General features: G+C 47.5%; 2 protein-coding genes across 3 annotated transcripts; one reads left to right on the top strand and one right to left on the bottom strand.

Annotated features, from left to right (window-relative positions):
- Window positions 1-454: 454 nt before the first annotated feature.
- mindy4 (MINDY lysine 48 deubiquitinase 4) lies at window positions 455-9,769 on the top strand. The gene is made up of 18 exons (XM_056604197.1): window positions 455-832; window positions 993-1,112; window positions 1,303-1,505; window positions 1,619-1,862; window positions 2,296-2,540; window positions 3,046-3,104; window positions 3,226-3,368; window positions 3,876-3,992; window positions 4,171-4,262; window positions 4,656-4,757; window positions 5,107-5,170; window positions 5,765-5,830; window positions 5,921-5,988; window positions 6,105-6,168; window positions 6,750-6,896; window positions 7,565-7,757; window positions 7,978-8,056; window positions 8,930-9,769. Exons 1-18 carry the CDS (start codon window positions 773-775, stop codon window positions 8,976-8,978), a joined length of 2,115 nt encoding a protein of 704 aa, XP_056460172.1. The 5' UTR covers window positions 455-772; the 3' UTR covers window positions 8,979-9,769.
- Window positions 9,770-16,095: 6,326 nt separating this feature from the next.
- On the bottom strand, window positions 16,096-24,092 carry alkal1 (ALK and LTK ligand 1). 2 transcript variants are annotated; one of them, XM_056604052.1, is made up of 6 exons: window positions 23,366-24,092; window positions 22,712-23,001; window positions 20,603-20,656; window positions 19,856-19,936; window positions 18,092-18,165; window positions 16,096-16,467 (listed from the first exon to the last, which is right to left on the bottom strand). In XM_056604052.1, the coding sequence occupies exons 2-5, from the start codon at window positions 22,986-22,988 to the stop codon at window positions 18,101-18,103; spliced, it is 477 nt and encodes a 158-aa protein (XP_056460027.1). In that variant the 5' UTR covers window positions 22,989-23,001; window positions 23,366-24,092; the 3' UTR covers window positions 16,096-16,467; window positions 18,092-18,100. The 2 variants fall into 2 exon arrangements, with proteins under 2 accessions (XP_056460027.1, XP_056460025.1); XM_056604050.1 differs by having other exon boundaries at window positions 19,856-19,939.
- Between the last annotated feature and the right edge of the window lie 227 nt (window positions 24,093-24,319).

Genomic DNA, 24,319 nt, shown 5'->3' on the forward strand with positions numbered 1-24,319 from the left:
GTTGGCTATGCAATTATTGTGAATAGATATTTTTTATTAGAATTATGATAACTGGAGAAACAATTCTAAATCTGTTGAGATTGAAAGCACAACCTTGAAACAAAACGAATTTTACAGAAATCGAATCTGTTGAAAAAATATGGACATCCGTTTTCACCAAATCTTTATCTTGAATATTTAAATCGTAACCCTTTTTTTTTATTGTTGAATATAATGAGAGACTCTGACAGATCCTGATACAACTGTTTTTGGACTCTATGTTATTACTTTATCGTTGATTCTGGAGAAATATAAGCCTAGATTGATTATTTGTCAAATGTTATAAAAATGTTTTAATAAAATATACAAAAAAATGAACAATGACTTGATGTTTCCAAAAAACGCTGAACTTGATTACAGCTGCTATGTTAATACAAGTCCAGTGAATAACAAAATAATGAAGGGACTTGTGTAAATGTTCATCCAAAACTATTTCACATTAATTCCCACGTTTTTAAGAAGTGACCCACCAGCGCCCCCGGGTGGCCCAAAGATGTCACGTCGCGCCGTAACCATGGCAGCACAGTCACAGGCACGCCTCGAGACATGCGCAGTCTCGCCTTTCCCACAGGAAAACAAGTCTTTCCGAAACACGATGCATGAATGGAAATACTGTTCATACATCCAGCTCCTTTGCACCCACAAATACACAACATTACAGCTGTATCATCCAGCAGAGGTTTGAAGGTGTTTCTCCTGTAGCTAATCACAAACTGACCCCCGCTATCCCAATATGGTCGTGTCGGTGGAAGAAGTAGCCTCGTCCCTGGTGCGAGAATTTCTAAGTCGCAAGGTAAGTGGTCGACGTGTTTATTGATCAGTAATGGTAGTTGTCATCTTTTGAAACCAATCCAAAGCCGTGGTGAGTTGGCAGAATTTAAGCTAGCGATAGCCTCCTGTGTGATAGAACCAACACTCTGGGGGCGGTCTTCTTCTTCTTCTTCTTCTTCCAGGGTCTGAAGAGGACCATCGCCTGCATGGATGAGGAGTCTCCCCGCACGGCGGCCAGCATCAGCAACAGGTCCGACCTGAGACGGGTCCTCCAGGTTGAGGGTCTCTACAGTAACAACAAGGTGGGTCCCTCTGCCAGGGAGGGGCTGGACACAAGGAGTGCTTATTGAATATATAAACGTTATCTCTCTCTCTCTCTCTCTCTCTCTCTCTCTCTCTCTCTCTCTCTCTCTCTCTCTCTCTCTCTCTCTCTCTCATCTCTCTGTTATCTATCCATATATACGTATATAACTTTTAATTCAATCCCACCAGGCTCTGAATAGCCCCCTTAAAACCTTGCTGGAGATTATAGTGAAGTCTCACATCGAGGGACCCACGGACGACCTCGTCTCTCTCCAGGGCGATCCTCTCCACACATCCCGAAGCAGAACCAACCTGAACACGCTCACTCATGGGGACAGAAGCAACCCACAGTACCACACAGAAGAGGTTCCCAAAACACACCTAAACCAACGGTATTCATCTTCGCTATTTACTCATTCTGCAACTGGCTATTACCGGATATTATACTTTAACATGCTAATACTGGTTTATTAAATTGATTTAAAACGTTGCATCGATTGCACAGATCAGTGAGACGGGACAACGGTTCTCTACGAGACACGCCGGTGTCTGGAAGCCCCTCCCCGCGTCAAAGTTCCCCCCCAGACGAGGACTCGGATCCCGCTAAACAGCAGCCGCCCGGGGCCTACCTCCGGGACAACGTCTCTTTTCCCCGGAGGGAGACGGCAGCCAATGAGAACGCGTTAAAGAACAGAGCCCATCGCAGCCGACGAGGCGTTCTGGGAGGACCGATAGCGAACACGCCACAGGTAGATGTCCTGACGGCCTGACCTTCTCCGGTGAATGTAACGGACACAACCAACACTCAAATCCCCCAGGGCTAGGCTCCGGACCTGGGGAGACGGGGCCTTCTCACCCTCCCTCTGGAACTCCCTCCCCAACCACAACCACAACCACAACCCGACAAGCTAACACACCCCCTTCATTTAAACAGGCCCTCCGTCAAAACCCACCTTGTTAAGACCGCTGTCACCACATAACCTCCTTCTCTTCTCTCCCCTTCCTCCTTTTTTTTATCTTCTTACTAATATATGTTCTTATTGAATGATTTTATTACGTGTTCCCTCTGTAAAGCGTTGTTGAGCACTAACGCTTTATAAATCGAGTGTGTTGTTATTAGCGTCATTATTAATGATTGGGAAGACGTGATGACCATGCTGGTTTCCCACGGTGCATTTCAAGGACCCACACAAGAGGAGACCCTCCACAAGGGCGGGGCTGCCACCGTCGGCGGGGGGGCGGGAGTCCGGGCCGTCGGAGCACCCCGGCCTCTCTAAGGGGTCGGCTCGACGGACCCCCCGGGGGGGGTCCCCACCTGACCCGGGGGAGTCCAGTGCTGCAGGGCTCCTCAGAGACCAACAGCAGAGACAGGGTCCCGCGGAGGGCCGGAGGAGCCCTGGTACACACGACGGCGTGCAGATCAGAAGGTGGGGCGCTCCATTATGGAAGAAATCATAATCACGATTATTTTGGTCAATATTGAAATCACGATTATTCTTGGAGTTTATTTTAAACGGTTATTTTTGGAGTTTGAAAACACGTTGTATCTATTCAGCATGTCTCGCTCAAAAACACTTTGTAACTGAGAACTTTGAAATTTCGCCTTAAAAAAGTACACAAACGTCCAAAAGAAGATGTTCAAATCTAAAATAATGTACAGATATGTATCCAGCTGTTCTGCACTTTCTATAAAACATTTTTAAAAAAATAATAATTTTGTGATAGTTTGACGCTAAAATCTAAATCGAGATCGAATTTCGATTAATCGCCCAGCCCTAGCAGAAGGCAAGGGGTCTGGGGGTCATTCAGCCGACAGTTTGATCTGAAGACACTAATCCAACCAATCAAATCAAAGCATGCACGCTCATGGCAGATTTTTTCCTCAATAAGTTGACGTTTTTCTGGGTCTTTTTATTTTATTGTTTCTTTCAGACCCAAGCCGTCCACCGATCTGACTATGGATAGCTCACAATCATCTGAGATGGTCTTGGGTAATTTCCTAAACTCTTTCTTGCAAACCTTGACGTGATGTGTGTTGAAAGTCAAGCCTTGTTCTCGATCAAACAGACTGTATTCAAGTCGGCTCCACCGGTTCAAATCCCCGTCTCCTAGATGACTTTGACTACGATGAGGACTTCCAGGACGTGTCCCGGGTGTCTCTGTCCCAGATGGACCTGTCCCAGGTGTCCCTACAGCCTGGTAGCCTCCCTCAGCACAGCCACAAGAGCAGCCGCATGGACGTCCAGACAGCCACGGTACCACGACCTCAGCTCCTTGCACACGGCCCATCTCCAAACATTAACATTATACATATCAACGCTTTTATCCATAGTGCCTTACAATAAGGACATTTCTCAGGAGATAGAAACACAACAATATATGGCTGTCGGTACAGTAAGGATGTTCATAGAACCAAGTGCCAAGCACCAACCATCACTAGGTTAACCCATTCCCGGTACACAACAAAGATAGCTAGGAGAAGATGTTAGACGATGCTACAAACTATCTTTACGTGCAAGGACGGACCACCACATACAACAAGGCAGTACGTTAAGTGTCAGGACGTACAACAGACTATAATTGCGTACATTAAGTGCCAGAAGCACATGCAACATCAAGCACATACAACATAGGAAGACGAAATCCAACGAATCAAATCAAATGTATTTATAGAGCGGACTTGCTGACCCCTGACTACTTCTCTCTGGGTGAGCGGAGCGCTGCCTCCATAACGGATGTTGTTGTCCTTGTGTGGCTTCCAGGCGCTGAAAGAGGTTCTTCTTGGCTCGGGCTCGCGCTGCTTCAGCCCCGAGTGGAGGAACCAGGGCTTCGGCTTCTCCGAATCCCCTGACCTCAGATACGGGATAGTTCAGAGAAAGGTGAGCGGAGGACGTCCCTGACCAGCGAGGTGTTGGTGGAGTGATGCCCGCGTTAAATCATCCCACATGCTGGCTGATATGATCGCACGCATGCCTCCGTGGCTCGGCGCGATTCCTCGGATTCCGCGTTCCTGCAGGTGCCTGCCGGCGGGTGACTGTGTTTGTTGGGTGTGTGCAGGGCGGGCCTTGCGGGGTGCTGGCCTCCGTCCAGGCCTGCGTTCTGCAGAAGCTGCTGTTTGACGATCCGAACCCGGCCAGTGAAGAGCTGGGGTACGTAGTTCCATACCTCCTGAAAACACTTTCACTCTCGACATTTGAACCCCTCTGATATGCCGTTTACCTTGTATTGCAGTTCATCTTATCGTAGCTACCTTTGTTGTTAACGGTGAATGGGTTAACCTAACAACACTTAGTGCTTGGCACTTGGTTCTATGAACATCCTCACTGTACCGACAGCGGTTTCTCTTTCTTCTGACAAATGTACTTATTGTACATCTTTGGATAAGCGTCTGCTAAATGCCCTAAATGTAAATCTACTGCCTAAGTGTCGGACAAACTGTATTCAAAGTTATCAGTGATTATCCGTTCAAACCTCTTAGCCAATGAAAAGGACCTGTTGTGCGTTATGGCCAATGTTGTGTTGTGTGTTGTGTGCTTTCCCAGCCGGCTGAGGCCCTCCGATGCCGTGCGACGCCGCTGCCTGGTGTTAGCCGTCTCCGAGATGCTGTGGAGGGCCGGGGAACACAAGACCGCCACGCTGGCCATGTGAGTCATCTCCAGCGCTGAGAATCTCTCTGTGGCCTTTGACCGGACTCAACACTTTCACAGACGGTGGAGTCAGTCGAAGCCCAGCTGGTAATGGTTTGGGTTCTGGGTCGAGGTGACCTCAACTATAAAATATGAATACGATAAATTCTTCCTTCATTGGTATTCATGTGAAATGACAAAACTTTATTATAGCTTCGTGAGAGGGATCATATTTTCAACACTTTTAGAGTTCGTTAAGTTCGTCAAAGCGAATCGTTCTGAAGACACGGACGCAAATGTTCGGCATTAACGTTAGTCAACACTATTCATGCGTAAACATTATCTGTGCCTCGTCTCTCCCTAACAGAACCTCAGGAAGAAGTCACTTTGTTCCATCGGGCCACTACAAATCCGAAGGATTACTTGAAAAGGTAAGGGCAGGCTCATGTTATATACGCACGACGTGTTTATATATTTGGACGCCAAATGTAAATGATTACAGTATGTTAAATATCTTTATACTGGTGCCCATTGACGTAGTAAAACATGAAACGTTGCTGAGAGAATAAATGACGTCTGAGCCTGTAATGTTCTCGTTCTGAGGTCCTTATCTGAGCTATCTTTGTTGTATACGGTGAACGGGTTAACCTAACAACAGATAGTGCTTGGCACTTGGTTCAATGAGCATACAACTTAGTGTACCGACAGCGATATATCGTTGTCGTTGAGGCACCTCACCCTGACTGCTCCCGACGAGCTGGCTGTCGCCCTGCGTAGTCGACGCCACCGTCGCTGTGTGAATGTGTGCATGAACGGGTGAATGTGAGGCAATATTGTAAAGCGCTTTGAGAGGCCACTGGTTAGAAAAGCGTTGTATAAATGCATTTACCATTCCCTTTTTCTTTCTTAATTTAATAATCGACCTCTAGGTCTCTTTGGATAAAAGCGTCTGCTACATGCCGTAAATGTAATTTAAATGTAACGTTAATGTGAATGCAATGTACGCCTCTACTTCTCCTCTCCAGGTGACCTGCTTCACCGCTGATAACCTCAACGCCCTGCAGTGGCTGCTGGAGGAGCACATCCAGCAGGTCTCCCCCCCGCCCCTCCTCCAATCTCACCCATCGCCGCCGTCTCCTCGCTCAGCCCTGACCAATAACAGATGCTCCCTTATCTCTCAGTTCGAGTCCGGTTCCTTCGGGTGTCTCCTGTTCTGTGTCTCCGCCGTGCTCTCCCGATCGATCGCAAAGTACGTTTCCCTCAAAGATCAGTTTGTCGTCACGTTCGCCCGCACCGCGTCGTAGGAGGGTAGGAGTCCGCAACCCACAGCGTGTTTTGTTGATGCATTTTTGTGTTCGTTCTCAGGGTACGGGAAGATATGGACGTGTCCAGCAACACGCTGATAGGAGCCCACGGGTACTGCACACAGGTGGGCTAATGTTACGCTCGTGGTCCACATGTTACCACACACCTCATCAAGATAGACAACACGCTGCTGGATTCAATTACATGAGCCTTTAATCACAGCTTTAGCCTCAAAGGGTTTAACAGGCTGTGTGTTTATGACCCCCCCCTGACCCTAGCCCCCCAGAGGGCAAGAAAAAATTAGCAAGGAAGAAATCTAGAGAAGGAACGGAGAGTGGGGGATCCCTCCTTCAAGGGATGAAGTAGGGCAATGGGGCCATAATATACATACATACATACATACATACATACAGACATACATACATACATACATACACACAGACATACATACATACACACACACATACATGCACACATCCATACACACACACATACATACATGCGTACATACATACATACACACACACATACATACACACATACATACATGCATACAGACAGACAGACAGACAGACAGACAGACAGACAGACAAGCATTTTAAATGGGTGATGGACGAATCAGGACACAGATAAGGCCGCCCTCTGCCCCCCCCCCCCCCCCCCCCCCCCCCCCTCTGACTCTGTATCTCCGACCCCTGCGGCCAGGAGCTGGTGAACCTGTTGCTGTGCGGCCAGGCCGCGTCCAACGTGTTCGACGGCCAGGTGCAGCTGGACTCCACCCTGCTGAAGGGGGTCACCCAGAGGTGCAGCATCGGCCTGCTGTCCCTGTTCGAGCACCACAACATCTGTCAGGTGGGCTGAAAGCTCCTCCGTCTGCGTCCTTCTTCATCACCCCCTTCTTCATCATCACAGTGTTTCCTCATCGCCTGTTTCATAACCAGTGTGTCTTCATCACCTTCTTCTTCCTCATCTTCCTCATCACAGTCTGTCTTTATCACCTTCTTCTTCATCACCTTCTTCACAACCACAGTGTGGCTTCATCACCTTCTACTTCATCACCTTCTTCATCATCACAGTGTTTCCTCATCGCCTGTTTCATAACCACAGTGTGTCTTCATCACCTTCTTCTTCATCATCTTCATCATCAACACAGTCTGTCTTTACCACCTTCTGCCTCATCACCTTCTTCATCATCAGATTGTTTCCTCATCACCTGTTTCATAACCACAGTCTTGTCTTTATCACCTTCTTCTTCATCACCTGTTTCATAAACACATTGTGTTTTCACCACATTCTTCTTCATCATCTTCTTCATCATCAGAGGTGGTCTTCGGATGGTTTAACTTTGTTTTAATCTCTTTTCTGACATCAGATGTAAGAATAAAAAGGGTTATTTTAACTGACATAGCACAGACATTGTAATTGTGAAATAAACCACATTAAATCAATCATTCCCACAATGCATCACTGAAGTATTCTACAGACGACTCAATGCTTCTAACTAGTGTCCCCCCCCCCAGGTGGGTAGCCACATGAAGACCCCCCTGTTCCCCATCTGGGTGGTGTGCAGCGAGAGCCACTTCAGCACCCTGTTCGGCCTGCAGAGGGAGCTAGCGACCAATCAGGACGGCCGCAGCCGCGGCCCCAGGGAGTTTGACCTCTACTATTACGACGGGCTGGCCAATCAGCAGCAGGAGATACGCCTCTCCGTGTGTGAGTGCCCGCGCCGCCACATTTCACCGCCACGCCCGCGCTTTCTCGGTGTCGACTCGGGTTCTTGGGGATTGGTGATTCTTCCCCAACACTTCACCAGGGCTCGCTCTCTGCCGGAGCCCCAGGGAGCGGTCTGCGTTGTGTCAGGGCGGGGGCTTTATGACGCTGGTATCTGGGCGTCCGTCCTTCTGATTAAGTGCCTTCACTTTTTTTTTTTTAGCGTTGGGCTGGGCAGCGGCATTCCAGGAGGATAACGACCCGGAGCTCACTCCTCCGCTGGAGCAGTGCATCCGAACCAAGTGAGTCGTTCCCTCGGGCCAGCAACGCAAACACCGAAGTTCACCCACACGCACTCGAGTTCACGCACGCACGCTGACATGGAACGCTCGGAAGCATGCGGACACACACCCACGCACGCACCTGCACACGCACACGCAATCCAGGATGCTGGCACGCTCAGACACACACACATGCACACACGCTCACGCGCACGTGCACGTGCTCGCACGCAAAGAGAACACAAACACAGCACTGACAGTCGCACGCCCCAGGGCCACGTCGCTCGCTCTCTCCCTCACCCGTCTGGGTTCTGGTTCCCTTCTTGTTTTCGTGTCTGCGTCTTGTGGAACCTCATGAACCTTTGAGGGTGAGTGAATAGGATGCAAGGATTCCTTGTGATGTTGTTGCAGCATGCGGTGCTGGTGTAATGGTTGCTGCTCTTTAGTGGGTGATTTAGTGGGTAAATCATTGCCTTATCTCGGACCACTCACCGGGGATTTGCGTGGTTGCTCATCGCGTAGCGTCCATGAGAACCAGCGATAAACAAACGCAGTGACGGCAGGAGGATGGATGGGTGCCGATAGATCACGGGCTTGGCTGGAGCCGCTCGACACTTCGTAAAATAATTTGTGAGTGTACGGAGAGTTTTGTCAGGAGAGCGAGGATAACAGAACACACTTCTCAGACACAAATATGTGTTTTACATCCAATGAGTACAAACGCCAGCTGGATCCCCAGCCTGAGCCAAGGATCACTCAGAGATAAGAGGAGAAAACATTCTGTTTTTTTTTTTTTGACGTGTTGAACTCGTGGTTGTGGGTAGGAGTCGAGGCCGGAGTGACATGAAAACGCCCCAACTGCAGATCTGTGTTTCCTGTGTTTGTGTTTTTCAGATGGAAGGATGCCATTGTGCGTTGGAACGACACGGAACCTATTCTCTAGGAGGCAGAGGAAGAGCGGGAGAAGATTATGGAAACAGCGTTCTTCAGAGACGAGCCCCATTTGTCAACATTATATTCTGCCAATCAAAGTTAAATTTAATGATACAATAAAATTGTATTGATAGATGTTTCGCTAAAGCAACAACTGAAAGACTCAAGCTGTTAGTCGTGACGCACGAGTATATTTTATGACCATGATGTATTGATCTTACAACATAATTACGATCCATAAAATATTATGAAGTATAATTAAAAGTATGATATATCAAATGTAAGGCTATGATGGGACTATAATGAGCTCATTTTGATCATGTTGGAAAAGGATCATAAATATATTTGATCCAATTATGTTTATGGATGCGTTAGCTTAGCGAGATTTATATTACACCCATGATGTCATAAAACGTGCAAAGATGATTACAAATTCATATTTAATGACTCTGTTTGACAGATATTTTCCGATACTACACAAACTGCTGCGCTTTATGTTTTGTGATTCTTACTCCAGTTGAAACAGGTGCTGCGTTATAGAGACATGATTTATGGATATTGGACTGAAAGAGACACTACGCGTGTGTTTAGACTGCATTTGTTTCCACTGCCCTGGAGGCTTTTATTTCTAACTAATCATTTGATCTCGATCTGATTAATCAAAGAATTAAGAACTTCCAACTCCAATAAAGATGATAACGTGGCTTCTCTTATCTGCTTAAACAGTGAATTATTCTATTTCATTAAGACATGATAAAGTTAGTGTAGGCCATGTGGAGAAACCAGCCTCTCGTGGACCCCCCAGGCGACTGGAAACACGTGTGTAGCTGGCCTGGCTAGCTTTAAGGCACGTTCATAGTCCTGGTGATAACGAGACGCCTCGTCAGTGATGACACTCACGCTTACGCGTGTTCCTGACAGCGACCGTTCATGTGCACTGCTGTGAGAATCTAATAGTTATTCACATTAGTTGTTTTTTTAATCTGATAGAAAACAGTCAGAACTAAGTAGGATCCGTTTCAAGTTCTAACGCCTTTATTTCCTTGTAGCCTATCACCTAGGCCTACTATATTTTGCTTATATTTAGGCTATGAGAAGCACATTGTATTGCCACTGTATGGAAGGCTACACTTGCACTTATATAGAGCTGGTTTACCAGTACACAACGTTTAAAACAGCAAAGTCGATGCCAACAGAGGGTTACAACATCAATCGATAGTAATGTATGTGATATCATGGTTGATTATTTTATATTGAGTACAACTTTCCTGTTCTGCCATGTTCATGCATATCACGTCACCAACTGGGCAGCTCTGTTATCCAAAACTGGCCCCAGTTGCCAGATTAGAATCATAAGAGAGTCATGAGGTCGGTGTCGTTCACGAGAACTTTCCAACGTCGTGAAAATGTTTTCCCCATTATTCCCAGTGACGTGAACGCCACATTAGCATCAGGTGCTGGCCTTGTGGAAGGCTCCGCGCATGCGCAGTGAGTGCACGGGGCAGAGTTCCTGAAAGTAGCCGGTAAGTAGACACACCACACACACAGTTACACAGTTGCACAGTTACACACAAACACACACACACACACACAGGTAAGCTGTCCGAAAATTGTGCCGGATAAAAGGCTTATTTTACTTATTTATCAGGCTATTTCCTTATTGATGGCTGTCAGAATGTCCAGATAATTTAAATAAATATGACCTAAAGTGCCTCGAAAATAAGTTGCCATCCTAAGCTTTGAATATCCGCAGTTTCATCCCATATATCTTCATTCATTCGTTTTGCTTTTTCAATAAACCTTACACAAATCCCATCCGAACTCGAATGATCTTTCTTTGAGTCATAAAAAGAAATATATCCAACACAGTTTTTTTATTGGTTTCTGAAACGGCGCATTTTTATTTCAGTCTCATTGGATTACCTCTGTCTGCGTAACTAAACGTACATTCGCATTTAGCACCATTAAAACCAACAGTCACGGCTCCTAATAGTTGAAACATGTACGGCCCCACCTCCATCCAACACGGGGGTGAAAAATAAACGTAAGACTGCCTCGCGGTGATCACCACTGTTACGTGTCTGTGACGTCAGAGCGGACCGCGGGGTGGGTGGGACGCGGAGACCGGGTGGGAGGCGAGGGGCAATGCCAAGCCCCCCAGCACCGCGGGATCAAAGTGACTGTGGCTGGCACCAGGAGAAACTTCTTCCTCCTCCCAGTGCCTTCTTACGCCCTCTGACAGTATGTGTGCTGGAGGATGGCGGAGCAAGTGACTGGAGATGTTTGAATCGTCGGTTACCATAGCTTCCTCCCCTCATGTCCCTAAACCTACCTGAAGGTCTCCATGAGCAGGTGGCCGTGATGTCTCACTGTTGCTTAATGGCGTGTGTTTGAAGCCTGTGGGCGGCTTTTGGGTGGAAGCATCTGCCGAAAATGCAGGTAGTAAATATGAGACAATGCTTCCACTATGACCCATGAAGGAAGCACTGTCTCATATTCACTACAGTCTACTAGGCTACTGAGTATACTACTACTACTACTACTACTAATTCGGTCTACTACTGTGCTTCCTTCGTGGGTCATAGATAGTGGAAGTGTTGAGTCACTCCTGGGCTGGGTTGCACCAACTGGGCGTAAGCCTGGTCTTAACTAAGACCTACTTAGCAGTTAAGACCAGGCGTAGTTAAGACCAGTTGGTGCAACCGTCCACTGGAGGCTAGGTGGGCCTGAAGCACACCGTAGTAGACTCCACAGGTATAGACGCTTCAGTTAGACGACGACAGCGGTCTCCGGTGCTTACGTCACCGTTTTCCTCATTTCGCTCCACTTTGCTTTGGTTTCGCTTTCGAAAACCCGAGAGCCGGCGGATTGATTCCACCACATCTGTCGACCGTCTCAGAGGAAATCATACTGATGTGTCTGTCAACGGTGACTCACCGCGGTGATTTATGCGTTCTGTGATAACTCTGAATTAATCACACGAGGAATGATATGCCGTAATTCTGCAGCTATCAAAGCGCCGCCGCTGCCGTCGCCTATAAATAAAGATGGACGCGCTGACAGGAGGCGGAAGGCGACAGCGTCGAATCCGATTGGCTCAGCAGGTGAGGGCTACGTCACGACGGCTGTCGTTTGCTCCCCGGGCCTCACAGCGTGCGGAATCCGAGGGTAATTGTGTGACATTTATTTGTCGCGTTATTATTTTGTTTTTCAAGACGTTTTCTCGGGGGCCGATCTGATACCGTCCAGAACATCAACTGGAATGCCTTGAGTCTGCGTGGCCTCAGGTCTGCTCCCCCCATCACAAGACGGGGAGACGTGTCTCTGATGTCGTACTAATATTAGAATTACATATTTTATCATTCCCTCTGGGGCCATTTGCCAGATCCTCAACTATTTGGGCTAACTACCATATGAGGGGCTGGCTGTGTTTAGGGAGGGGGGGTTCAAGTCTCTGCATCTCAGCGGCCTCTGCCTCTCTGTGGTCTCAATCTCACTCATCGGCCTCAGCCTCTCTGCCTCTCAGAGCCGCCTCAGCCTCTCTCTGCGTTCTCAGCCTTTCTTTGGCCCCTGCCTCTTTAGCCTCTGCCTCTCTCTGTGGCCTCTGCCTCTTTTGCCGCAGCCTCTCTTTGGCCTCAGCCTCTCAGTGGCCTCAGCCTCTCTTTGGCCTCAGCCTCTCAGTGGCCTCAGCCTCTCTTTGGCCTCAGCCTCTCAGTGGCCTCAGCCTCTCTTTGGCCTCAGCCTCTCAGCAGCCTCTCTCAGTGGCCTCTGCCTCTCTACGGCCTCAGCCTCTCAGTGGCCTCAGCCTCTCTTTGGCCTCAGCCTCTCAGTGGCCTCAGCCTCTCTGAAGCCTCAGCTTCGCTCATCGGCCTCAGCCTCTCAGCAGCCTCTCTCAGTGGCCTCTGCCTCTACGGCATCAGCCCCTCTTTGGCCTCTGCCTCTTTGGGCCTCAGCCTTGAGGGCTGATTATGGTCCCACGTTCACGCAACGCAAGGGGGTTATGGACCCATTACTTCCTTGTGGACCCTCCTTGCGACAACCGCAAGGGCCTGACGTGCGCCTCCCAAAAACGCAGCGACGCAGCAACAAGGGCTGTGATTGGTCCGCTCACTAAAACCTGACGCAGAACCAAAACAGGTTTGCGACTGCGCCGAAGCGTCTGCGTGGTCCTTGCGTTGCGTGACGTGGGACCATATCAGCCCTCAGTGGCCTCAGCCTCTCTTTGGCCTCAGCCTCTGGACCAGCCGGATGTGACCTGTCACGGAGGAAATGTCCGGGCTTTGTCTTAATCCATCTCCACCATGGCCTCTCCCGGTGGGGCCGAGGCGTGGTGCCCGGGGCCGGTGATCCGGCCGTCTCATGTAATTGTGTTAGACTCCGCCCACACACACACGGAGTCCCGGGGCGCGGCTTCTGTCTCTTCCCCTGATCTGCGCGGTTCGTCTTCAGAGAAGTGATATCCTCCTCAGATTAGGGGGTGGTGTCCCCGGTCTGGGCCAGCCGGCGAGGGGCAGAGGACCCCCCCCCCCCCCCCCGCCTCGGTCCCCCGTGAGAAGCGCTTCATATTTATAGCCCTCTAATCCCTTTACGGCGCCGCCCCGAAACGTGCAAGCCTCGTTGATTTCCTTAATGATCCGCGGCCGTTATCAGACCATCGCGCCAGCCAGGCACCATTTCTCCCAGTCAACCTATTTATCTTCTTTTTTGTTAAAAAGACATACACCAGTGCATCTTTATCTATTTATAAATATATACATTTAGAGATGTCATCTTTGTACTTCTCTGTAACCGAGGGATTCCTGGAAGCAGGAAGGTAAGCTCGCAGTAATCTGAACCATATATTTCCATGCAGGCCGAGACTTTTTGATGTTGATTCTTCCGGGGATGTTCTGCTCCTAGTTCTAATTTATGGAGGGGGAGCGCCCGGAATGAGTCCTGGAGGAGGTTAGGCTCTGGCACGTGCGCGCGTGCACGCGCACATGCACACGCGCACACGCATGTGCCCACACACGCATGATGCACACCCATAAAAGCACTCACGCGCACGCGTATGCCGCACGCACACGCTTAAACACACACACACACACACACACACACACACACACACACACACACACACACACACACACACACACACACACACACACACACACACACACACACACACACACGCATGCAGTCACACACACGCACAAGCCCACACTCACACAGACATACACACACACGCGCGCACACATAAGCACACACTCACACAAACTTACACACTCCCACAGATGATAGATATACACATGATGCAACATGGAAGGCTTACTTTTTGAAAAGTAACATTTACAAGTTGTTGAAATGTGACTGCCAATTCTTCACTTTTACTAGATATGTTAATGGTCAATGTGCTGTTAAAAGTATTCTCCGGAGCCCATATAGCGTGCGTGCGTGTGCGTGTGTGTGCGTGTGCGTGTGCGTGTGCGTGTGTGTGTGTGATGTATATATTAAAATCTCAACCTTGTTTGTGCGTGTGTGTGTGCGTTTGCGTGGGTGTCTCTATGTCTTTGTGTGTATGTATGTGTGATGTACATCTATTCAAACATCCTCATTGTGTGTGTGTGTGTGTGTGTGTGTGTGTGTGTGTGTGTGTGTGTGTGTGTGTGTGTGTGTGCGCGCGTTTTCCAACATTAAAGACCATTGGCATTGTTCATTAAACCCCATCGGTAGAAGGCTCCATATGCTGGGATTGTGAACTAATTTATGTGTTCCTTGGCTTCCTTCCTACCACAGCTCAGCTTGTATCAGCGTCCATATTTGTTTAGCCTTCCTCAACATAGACATAGTCAATTAAAGTAACTAATGTCTCGGGTGCATGTGTTAGTGTAAGCCAATATGAGATAATACACAACATGATCACAATGCGGATTACGGCTCGCTTCCTCTTAGAAGTCCTGCCGTTGTCTCTCAGCAAATATAATCTGGCACAATAAATAGACACTGACCGAGCACATTCCAAGCTGATAAGAAAGCGGAGATATAGTCTCCTGGTTTCTGATATTAGCGAATGAATCCAAGAAAACAAAAACCTGATTAATATAGGAAACTCGCGGAGGCCTCTTTTTGACGGGAAATGAGCTGTTTGTGTACATGTCCCGTGATTCAGATTCAGTTAATTGCGTCGTATGAAGTCTCTGAAAACGACCTGCATTGCAACAATCCTTCAAAAGCAGCCTCATAACAAACTATTTCAAAGGCATTATTTAACCCATTCCACAGGCCAGAGTTGGAAGAGGAAAAAATAGAACTGCCATGCATTTAAATAGTAATAATCATTATTTGGATGAGTAAATAAATAGAGCAGTGGTTCTAATCAACATAAGAATATGAATTGCCCGGGGCTTTGGCCTCAGAACAACGGAGCCATCCAAAGTCCAGCCCTTTTAGCGCTGCGTTGCCTGCGAAGCTGTTTCCCAACAGCCTGCGAGCGCTCTGAACTCTGTGCGCGGTCGTCCTCTGAGACCCGCACCAGAGCACAAATCTTGGACGGCGTTGCTGGACCAAAGTCTGGACTTATGAAGTCCAGACCGGATCTGCTCAGTCTCCACCGAACAGGGACCCCTCATTATGGAGGGAGTCAGAGCACCAGAAGTTTTGGTAGATCATCACTCGGAACAATTTGGAGATGTGAATTATCAGCCCCGACAGATGCATAGACGTTGTGATATTTGAAATGGCACCGTGCGTAATATTGTTTTAAATTAATTTTAGATCCAAGGTCAATTTTATTATTATTATTATTAGGCTATGTATAGTTTTGTTCCTGTCACCCGATTCCCTGCGCTGTGTTTATGAATTGTGTTTGCAGCTATGATGAGCCATCCTTCTTCCATAATCGTCTCGCCCGGCATCCGCGTAAGTCACGTTACAATAATTGCAGAAATTGCATGTGCTTCAATATTCTTTATTTTACGGCGGCAGTGCATTGCCGCCATTTTAACTCATTCGATATGTTCTCATTGTCAATGACAGGAATCATTCAAGTGCCAAATCCAACGTTACACGGGCGATGGCGACCTCACAGGGTGGGGGCGTAACACAACGTCACACACAGTCACGGGGAGGGGGGGGGGGGGGGGGGAGAGACACGGCAGTAGGAATTACACGTACCAAAAAAAACAAGAGTAACACATCGGAACAAACTCATTACATTTCGGAATGATTGTAAATAATTATATACATACCGTATAAATAAATAGGTATATTTAATAATATATTGTCTCTTGAGAATTACATGGTTCATTCATATACAAGATACATAAAAAAAAACAAATCTATCCAAAATTAACAAACAATGTCATCATTCGTTCATTATCCACGCAAATAAAAATAGAAATACTATCAAATTAAACGAAGTTCATATGACGCTGCTATGAAATAAAACATAGTTCATATGACTGGTGGTTTCGAAGGCACTTCCTCGGCAACCCAGTATCCCTCTTTCATAAACGATGAACCTGTATCAGAAACAAAAGAATACCGCGCTTTAGTGGGTTTTGGTTCAAATGAAGTCCTAAAAACAAGTGTGCGTGTGTGCGTGTGATCCGTGTGTATATGAGAGTAACTCTTGTCAATGGCTGCCTCCCATGACAATCCCTTGCTATAACTGGGCGGACTTCAACGCAGAACGTGGTCTTCTATGGCTGACTATTGGCCCTGGTTCAAATGAAGTCCTAAAAGGAAGACATTTCTACACAAGGCGCCCCACTGGCTGTGTGTAGCTCCTGAGACGGACACAGAAGAGATTGACATGGTCTGACCTCACTAGGCCTTTTTAACATTAACAATGGTTCATTTAGGAATAATCAGCATGACTCAAATAACGAATCACTTAATTCCTTCCTGCGCCCACTACGGCCCGTAACTCAGGAGATGATGGCATTATCTGATTCACTTGCGCCACTGAATAACTGCGGCCGCCCTTTCCAAATAAAGGAATACACCTCCAGCGCATATGCGGTCGCTTTCCCCGCCACTTCCTCCCTCTGTGACAATCCATCAGCCGCTAATTGAGTCCATTCTCTCGTAGAGTGGGGGTCTCTGACACCAGGCGCGTCATCCAGGATCACGTGAACAAAGGGCGATTAACCCCGACGCCAGTGTGGTCGGGCGTCTCCTCTCCACACTCTTCCTGTCGCCGAGCTCTGAACGGACCGATCGCACGCTCTCCCCCGGGAGAGTAAGCTGTGAACTGAGCGTACGCATGTCTTCATCGCTCTGGACTTTGTGTCCGTAAGGCTAATAATCCTGAGGCTACGCCTGAGTCCGACGTGTTGGTTTTTACCCAATATCTGAGATTTGTGTATTATTTTAGATCTATTACCCTTCACAAAGAGGGCTGTTCCTGGTGTTTCAGCCATCGCCAGCGATGATGTGGCTCTCGCTCACGTCTGACGTGACGTGCTCACTTCAGACTAAACTGCTGATAAAAGAATCAGATTTAATGGGGCCATCAATGTGTTAGCACCTTCTGTACTCGGACAACCGGCCATGAGAAAATTACAATCTGGCAGTGACCAGCCTGGTTTCCACTGTCGTGTGTGTGTGTGTGTGTGTGTGTGTGTGTGTGTGTGTGTGTGTGTGTGTGTGTGTGTGTGTGTGTGTGTGTGTGTGTGTGTGTGTGTGTGTGTGTGTGTGTGTGTGTGTGTGTGTGTGTGTGTGGGTAGAGCAGCCCTTGAATCACTGGCTGCGTTACATGACTTCCCTGGCTGTAATGTGTAGTAATGTAGAACGCTGTCTTCTATGGCAAACACAGTCACACATTATTTACACGCAACTGACCTATGACCTTCAGTGAACTGTATATTTCTTTTTACTGATTTACTTAAAGCTGATACGTGAACACATGTTTCATATTATTAGTACAATTATTATGGGATGGGCTTTTCCCCTTTCGTATTTGTCGGCATCGGACTTAAAAGCAACATAACACAGCTTTGATGCCGAACCCAGATCCAAATGCAATATGTTGCAACAAAAAATAAATGCCTTGAAATGTAAGTTTTGTGGAGCTGGGAACAAGTTGTCCGCGGGCCAGCAGGGGTATCAGTGCCAGGTCTGGCTGTCGAACGCCATACTTACATGCAATGTCTATGATTGAGTGCACAGTGGGCTCATTGCTAGCCGCGTTAGCAATCTTGCACATCTTTTGTAGTCTGAAAGATAAGACAAAAACACTGTTATTGGCACTTGGTTATGGTATGTCATTGCATCACAATTTAAAGCAAAACGGATCATCTTTGCAGAAACAGCTGGATGTTTACAATATATGCATGAGGCCTCATCTTCTTTGCCGGAGGGGGGGGAGTATATTTGTGTGAAGTAGAGAGTAAACAATCGATACGTGATCGCGTGCACAACCGGGAAATCCAAAGGGGTTGGGGTCTTGACCCAAGGAAAAATGATTGTTCCTCAAAATTACCCCTCCCGATCGTTCCATTCCAACAAAAGAGCGAGCACGAATCGGATGTTCATTTGGACTCATCATCCGGCCCTGGCAGGCAGAGTGACAGTCGGGCCCCGGAGACCAGTGGAGGAGATAAAGAAACAGGGGTTGGCACACGTTCCTCTCTGATCTCTCTGCTGGCGTCGGACCCAGAAGAACGGCCTCCCACCGATGCTGGGAGATGAGGTGTGACTTAACGTAGCCTCTCGGCTGAAGACATGTTTTGCCTTTGCCTGATTTCACAGCAGATAGAAGCCAACGTAAGGAGTATCGTGTGTGATACGATTCCCCGTGTGCACAACGGCTTTCCCGGATCTCTTCAATGTGCTAAACATTGGATAAATAAGTCTGTTTGAAATCGTATATTTTAATGGGTTTTCCAATTAGGGGTGCCTTGTTAAAAAAGGCACCTTTTATGTGTTGAATAAAAAGCTATCAGTTGTTTATGGTCAGTGTGATCTGGTAAATATCTCAAACAGTCTCTATGTCGTAAGATCTTTGAGAGAACAGATTTTAAATCGGACAATGTAGAAGAAAGTCGGTACAACATGTGCGTGTATAGTTCAACAGGTTGTTGTGTGAACCTCGGTTGGGGAAACCCTGTCTGAGACACTGAGAGGTGAAGGTCAGACAGAGCTTGGACGGTTTATCATTCAGTGTAAGGCACCCTAAACTGTGGGGCAACCTAACCTGTGAGGGGCAAATTAAGGTCTAACCCTGATTTGACGCGGTCCGCAGGAAGGAACTCCAACTCCTTTGGCTATGCAGAAGAAATTGACGAAATGGACCCAGTCCAATAGCTCTGCTCCATTTCTCATCGTCTCTAATCCAGTTCATTGAAGCAAGCCTGTTTTGTAGTGCGCTTCTCTTTTATGACATCCCCTACCCGGGAGGTCGTAAATATACGGCTTGTAAATCCCTTTGAGACTTAAGGGCTTTAAGATCAAATGAACTAGGCTTTTGAATTTGACCTGTCTTGATCATTGAATATTATCAATAAAAACATTTGAAAAGCCAACCAATTCAGTATTGACCATGTTTTTAAATGTACACGTGCAAAATACATTAAGTTATGGAATTATGAGAAACTGAAACTAAATCATATCGAATCCCAAATAACATGGAGTGAGGAAAGTAAGGTGGAGGCAGGTTGAACTACAACAGTGTCAAATGTCATTACCCCCGTAGATGAGCCGGGTAGGGCCAGCATATACACTCAAGGGCAGAGAGGGCCGACAAAACACCCTACTCATATCAAAACCCCCCTCATCCACAGTCACACCAACAGCTCTCCACAGACCAACGCACGGACACTCTCCACAGACAAACACACGGATACCCAGACGAACACAACAACAGCGTTCAGGGCGCGAGACACGACAGTAGGAAGGTGTACTTACATGCTGGTCTCGAACAGTCCCGCGTATTGTGATAAAGTCTATGAAAATTTGTTCTGCATTCCGATGAGAACTTGACCGGTCCTGCTTAAAAAAAAAAGATTCTCATCAGGCAACACATCAGATGAACGATGTTTATTTTTATAAACAGGCTGCAATTGTTTTCCTATGAACCCCCCCCCCCCCACACTGGTTGACCCCTGGGTGTACCGGTGCTTGCGGGGTCAAGTGGCCGGTCAGCAGGCCAGCATAAGCTCCGGCCTTGCTGCCGCAAAGAGGGTTTGGGTGCAATGGCGATCGCCTCTTAAACAGTGTGGCCCTAAGGAGCCAGTTTCTAGATTTTCACACCAATAGTGTAGTCTGCTCGCGCTGGGCCCTGAGACGAATAATCAGCTTAGCCTCCGGGGCCAGGCTCTCCGCCCGGCCTGACCATGTGCCCGACTTCCCTGCTCGCCAAAGCCCGTGGGCCGGGACATGGGAACTCCGGGGCGCTGCAGCCATCGTGGGCGTCTGCTTCTCTCTTTATAGTTTAAGCCTAGCCTTAACATCTGACCCTTACAGTAGACTACTTTCCAAAAAGGGGCGAATACTTTGTGGGGGTCGGGGAAATTAAGGGATTATTACAGCTAGCTCTCCTTGCCACACTACTTTAACATGTTTGATGAACTAAGCTGGGGCTAAGGGTTAATATTGCAATAAGATGAAACAAAAGTGGCACTCATGATGGTTGTTTTGTTGTGGTTTTCTTACCTGTGAAATGCTGAATGAATTTGTCCTTCAGATTTAACTCTCTAGGTGCTATTTCTGCAAGACAAAACAAAAGCAAGCCGGCTTTTTAAATCGATTCGCACTTTGAGCTAAATATAAAACCACATCACAAACTATTACACAAGGAAAACATCACAGCAGGGTGCATCGCTTTACTACGGCAGAAGCTAAGTTCTAAATCATTCCTTGCGATGTGCCAACAACACGTAGCCACAACACACAGTTTAAATAACAGCCATCACACGTTCATTGTCTGAATGAAGGGAACGTGGAGGTATGTGAACTCTCTGGGGGAGGCTAACAGGCTAAAGAGATTATTCTTGGCGGTTGTAATGCCGATCAATGTCATCAGAATAAGTCCATGGCATCAGTTAACAAGCTAGCATGACACAGGCCCTCAGATATGGGCGGAGGAGTCTCCGTCGACGCACACATGCACTTTCTCACCGCCACGGGAAGAATGTCCCAGTCCAGACGTACCGTTTATTGCATGTTGTAAGACGATTACCACAGAGGTTTAGAGGAATATTACGTCTGCAAAACCTTGTGCTAGTTAGGACCATTGTTGGTGAGGTCTCAGAGCGAAGCGAATGATGGGGTAATTTAATGCCGCCACATGGCCGTTTCATGGCCGGACATCAACAGTTCGGTGCGATTGGTCGAGATCAGTCAGTGTAATCGTTCTCTCGTGAAACGCAACAAAATAGTCAAGTTTTTTGCACAACGCATCTCAAAGAGACATTTGCTAATGATCAGGGAGGCCAACATTTCACAACGCAGAATGTGATGGAGAGAGAGAGAGAGAGAAGACTCTGGAGTGGCCGGCTGGCAGGGCGCATCAAAAGGGCCCGTGGAGGCCCGGGAAAAACTGGGAGTCTGCCTGGTGATGCATGCGCACCGTCCCGCCATCGCTACATGAAGCGTGCGATCGGCGAAAGCCGATCAGACAGACACCGCATGCCAAGAGCGCTGCATTTCATGCCCTCAAAAGGGGAATTCCCTTTAGCCACTGGTCTGAGATGGAGGCTCATTCAAGCTGCCTGACCGACACCCTGAGGCAGAAGGTGGTGTTGACTTGACGTAAGATGACGGATGAGAATGTATACGATAATGGGATGTGTTACTGATATACCACCATCCAACAAGGTGCCATTTCCACAGTTTGATGGTTCCACCCTACATTACAGTGAAGGGGGTGGTGACTTGAAGAAGGAGGTCAGATGAGAATGTGTACAATAATGTAATATGTTACTGATATAGCGACCGTTCAAAATGGTGCCATTTCAACCGTTTGGGGGTTCCACCTTACATGGGCCTTGTTACAGTGAACTCACATAAGTACGTACTGTGTGATATACATAACCACCTGCGTCAGCCTGTTCTTAACATTTATAATGCATGTAACTGGTTAGGGTTAAGGGTCAAATAATTGGCCAGGCAGTTCAATAACCACAGGAGGAAGTAACGATGATACATGTATTTCTAACAGGTGGTCATTTTGGGTACTGTATTGCAATTAATTAGGCTTATCCTATAATGTTATTGTTCTAAAAGGAACCATCCACGGCCTTCAGAAAGAATGTGAAGGATGTGAGATGATTAGGCTTCAGCAGGTTGCATGTGTTTCATGAGGGATTGAAGACACATTTACAGTAATCCCTCTCTCTCCACCGGCGGAGACTTCAAACGCACACGAAGGCAGTAACAGTAACCTCCTCGGGAAACCAGCAGAGCTCCACGTCTTGTACTGGAGGGATTCTGCCCTAATCTCTGCTTAAGTCAAATAGCTGGGATCCAATAAATTGGTGCAAATTGGAATTACCTCTGATTCATTCAATTAATGCCGAGGGTTTATTGCATGACTTCACCCCCTCCGGTTCATAAACACTTATAGTGGGGCGGCAGAAGCAACAGAAGAGAGTATCATTTTTCAAACTTGACGACCACTTCGACTGATCTCCACGCTGTCTCACTGTGTGAAACGTTTCCTTAGCCCGGTGCACCACCCCGTGACAGATGTCTCCTCGCTGTGAAAATTAGGATTACGTTTTCATCATCGTGTGTTCCTGATAATAAATCTCATCAGCTTACCTACGGGTCTGCTGTGGTCCAGTCTAGAGACATACAAAGGCTTTTCGCGAGAGGAGGGCAACTTTAAGTCCTGCGTTGCTGCGGTGAACAACCCGCTGTTGTGCCGCCGGGAGACCTGCTTGTCCCGCTGCTGGCTGTCTCTCATGACCTGCAGGATAAGGTCCAACAGTGTGCCTCGGTCGCTGGAGCGGGCCTCCCGGCTGTCGGTGCACTGGTCCGAGGTGATGAGGAGAACGACGATGGCCAGCAGGATGTGGCATTTCTTCTCCACCTGCATGGCTCCACTCTCTCTGTGGACAGCAGAGAGGCGAGATGTTCAATTAAGAAACTGCAATAAAAAGCCTTTTCTTATTGAAGTAGTCCGATGTGTTTGTTGCTGGGATAATTTAGGAAATAATTGCCTTAGTGGAGTCAATAAAAGTAAAACTCTGTTGGCTAATTAAGTATAGTGGGGGATGAATGTTTTAGTTCCAGGTCCGACAGGTGTGTGTGTGTGCGTGTGCGTGTGCGGGCGTGTCTTTGTGTCTGCGTGTGCGTGTGTGCGCGCATCATATGTGGGATCTAAAGAGAAGTGGAGCCTCAGTAGAATTTGCATGGCAGCAAATTGCAGAAAATGAAAATAAAACTTTCCAACTATCCACGGTCTAAACTTACAAGTTAAGGAGCGAACGACACTTTCTTCTTTTGCAGGATTTCGTCTTGTTTTTCCTGTTGCAAAAATATCCCCAGGCTTTCCTCTTTTCTCCGGTTCCAGACTATAAAAAGAACAAACAGCAGTTCTCGATCACGACCGTCTCGAAGTCATGCGTCCCGCTTTATACGATGAGAGAGCTTCTTGAATGGAATAGAATCGATTTTGAGTGGGTGGTATGGCAATGTTGACATCTTGGGTTCAATCCCTCCGTGTGGTGGTCGCTCACGGTGCCATGCGCCCGACGCACTCCAAGTCCCAGGGCGAATTAGGCAGAAATATTAAAACTACGAAACCGAAATAAGACATAGGCTAGGGGTGTAAAAAAACAAAAAAATACGAAAAGAAAAGTAGGTAGTTTCCAAAGTTGCGGCTGAGGTGACTGGATGGAGGTGCACGCACGCCTGACCCTACACCGGCTTATGGTGGACCTGTCAGCCGGGCCTATTTAAAACGTCAATGCCTGGCTGGAACACAGAGAGAGACCGCCTTGCTCCATCGCCCTTCCACCAGAATCAGACTGTGAATTTTATGAGCGGAATACTCATGCAGATTAACACCAACGGCGCCCCACGACGTCAAAGTTAGTCGGCTCGGATTGTTTTCCTGCCAAAAAAGTTACAGCACAGGGGCTGCCGGTCTTTTCCTCGAGTGCATGGTTATGATCGTCATTTTTTGAAGATGATAACCGTCTAGGTTTTATATAGGCTGCACGCTCTGAGTTTGACCAACTCTCTCAGTGGATTAATGATGACGGCTGCAGACTAGAGGTTTGGCGTCACCTATTGGCGGCCCACGGTGCTGCATTTGAAAAATATTTCGTTTTAGATTTCCTGTTTTATACGTTTCACGAAATCCCTTAGAATAGACTTGGATTATAACTATTTAATAATTACCATTTTATCATCTGAATAACA

The sequence above is a fragment of the Gadus chalcogrammus genome, chromosome 12 (genome assembly GCF_026213295.1).
Source record: "Gadus chalcogrammus isolate NIFS_2021 chromosome 12, NIFS_Gcha_1.0, whole genome shotgun sequence".
In the NCBI taxonomy this organism is placed as follows: domain Eukaryota; kingdom Metazoa; phylum Chordata; class Actinopteri; order Gadiformes; family Gadidae; genus Gadus; species Gadus chalcogrammus.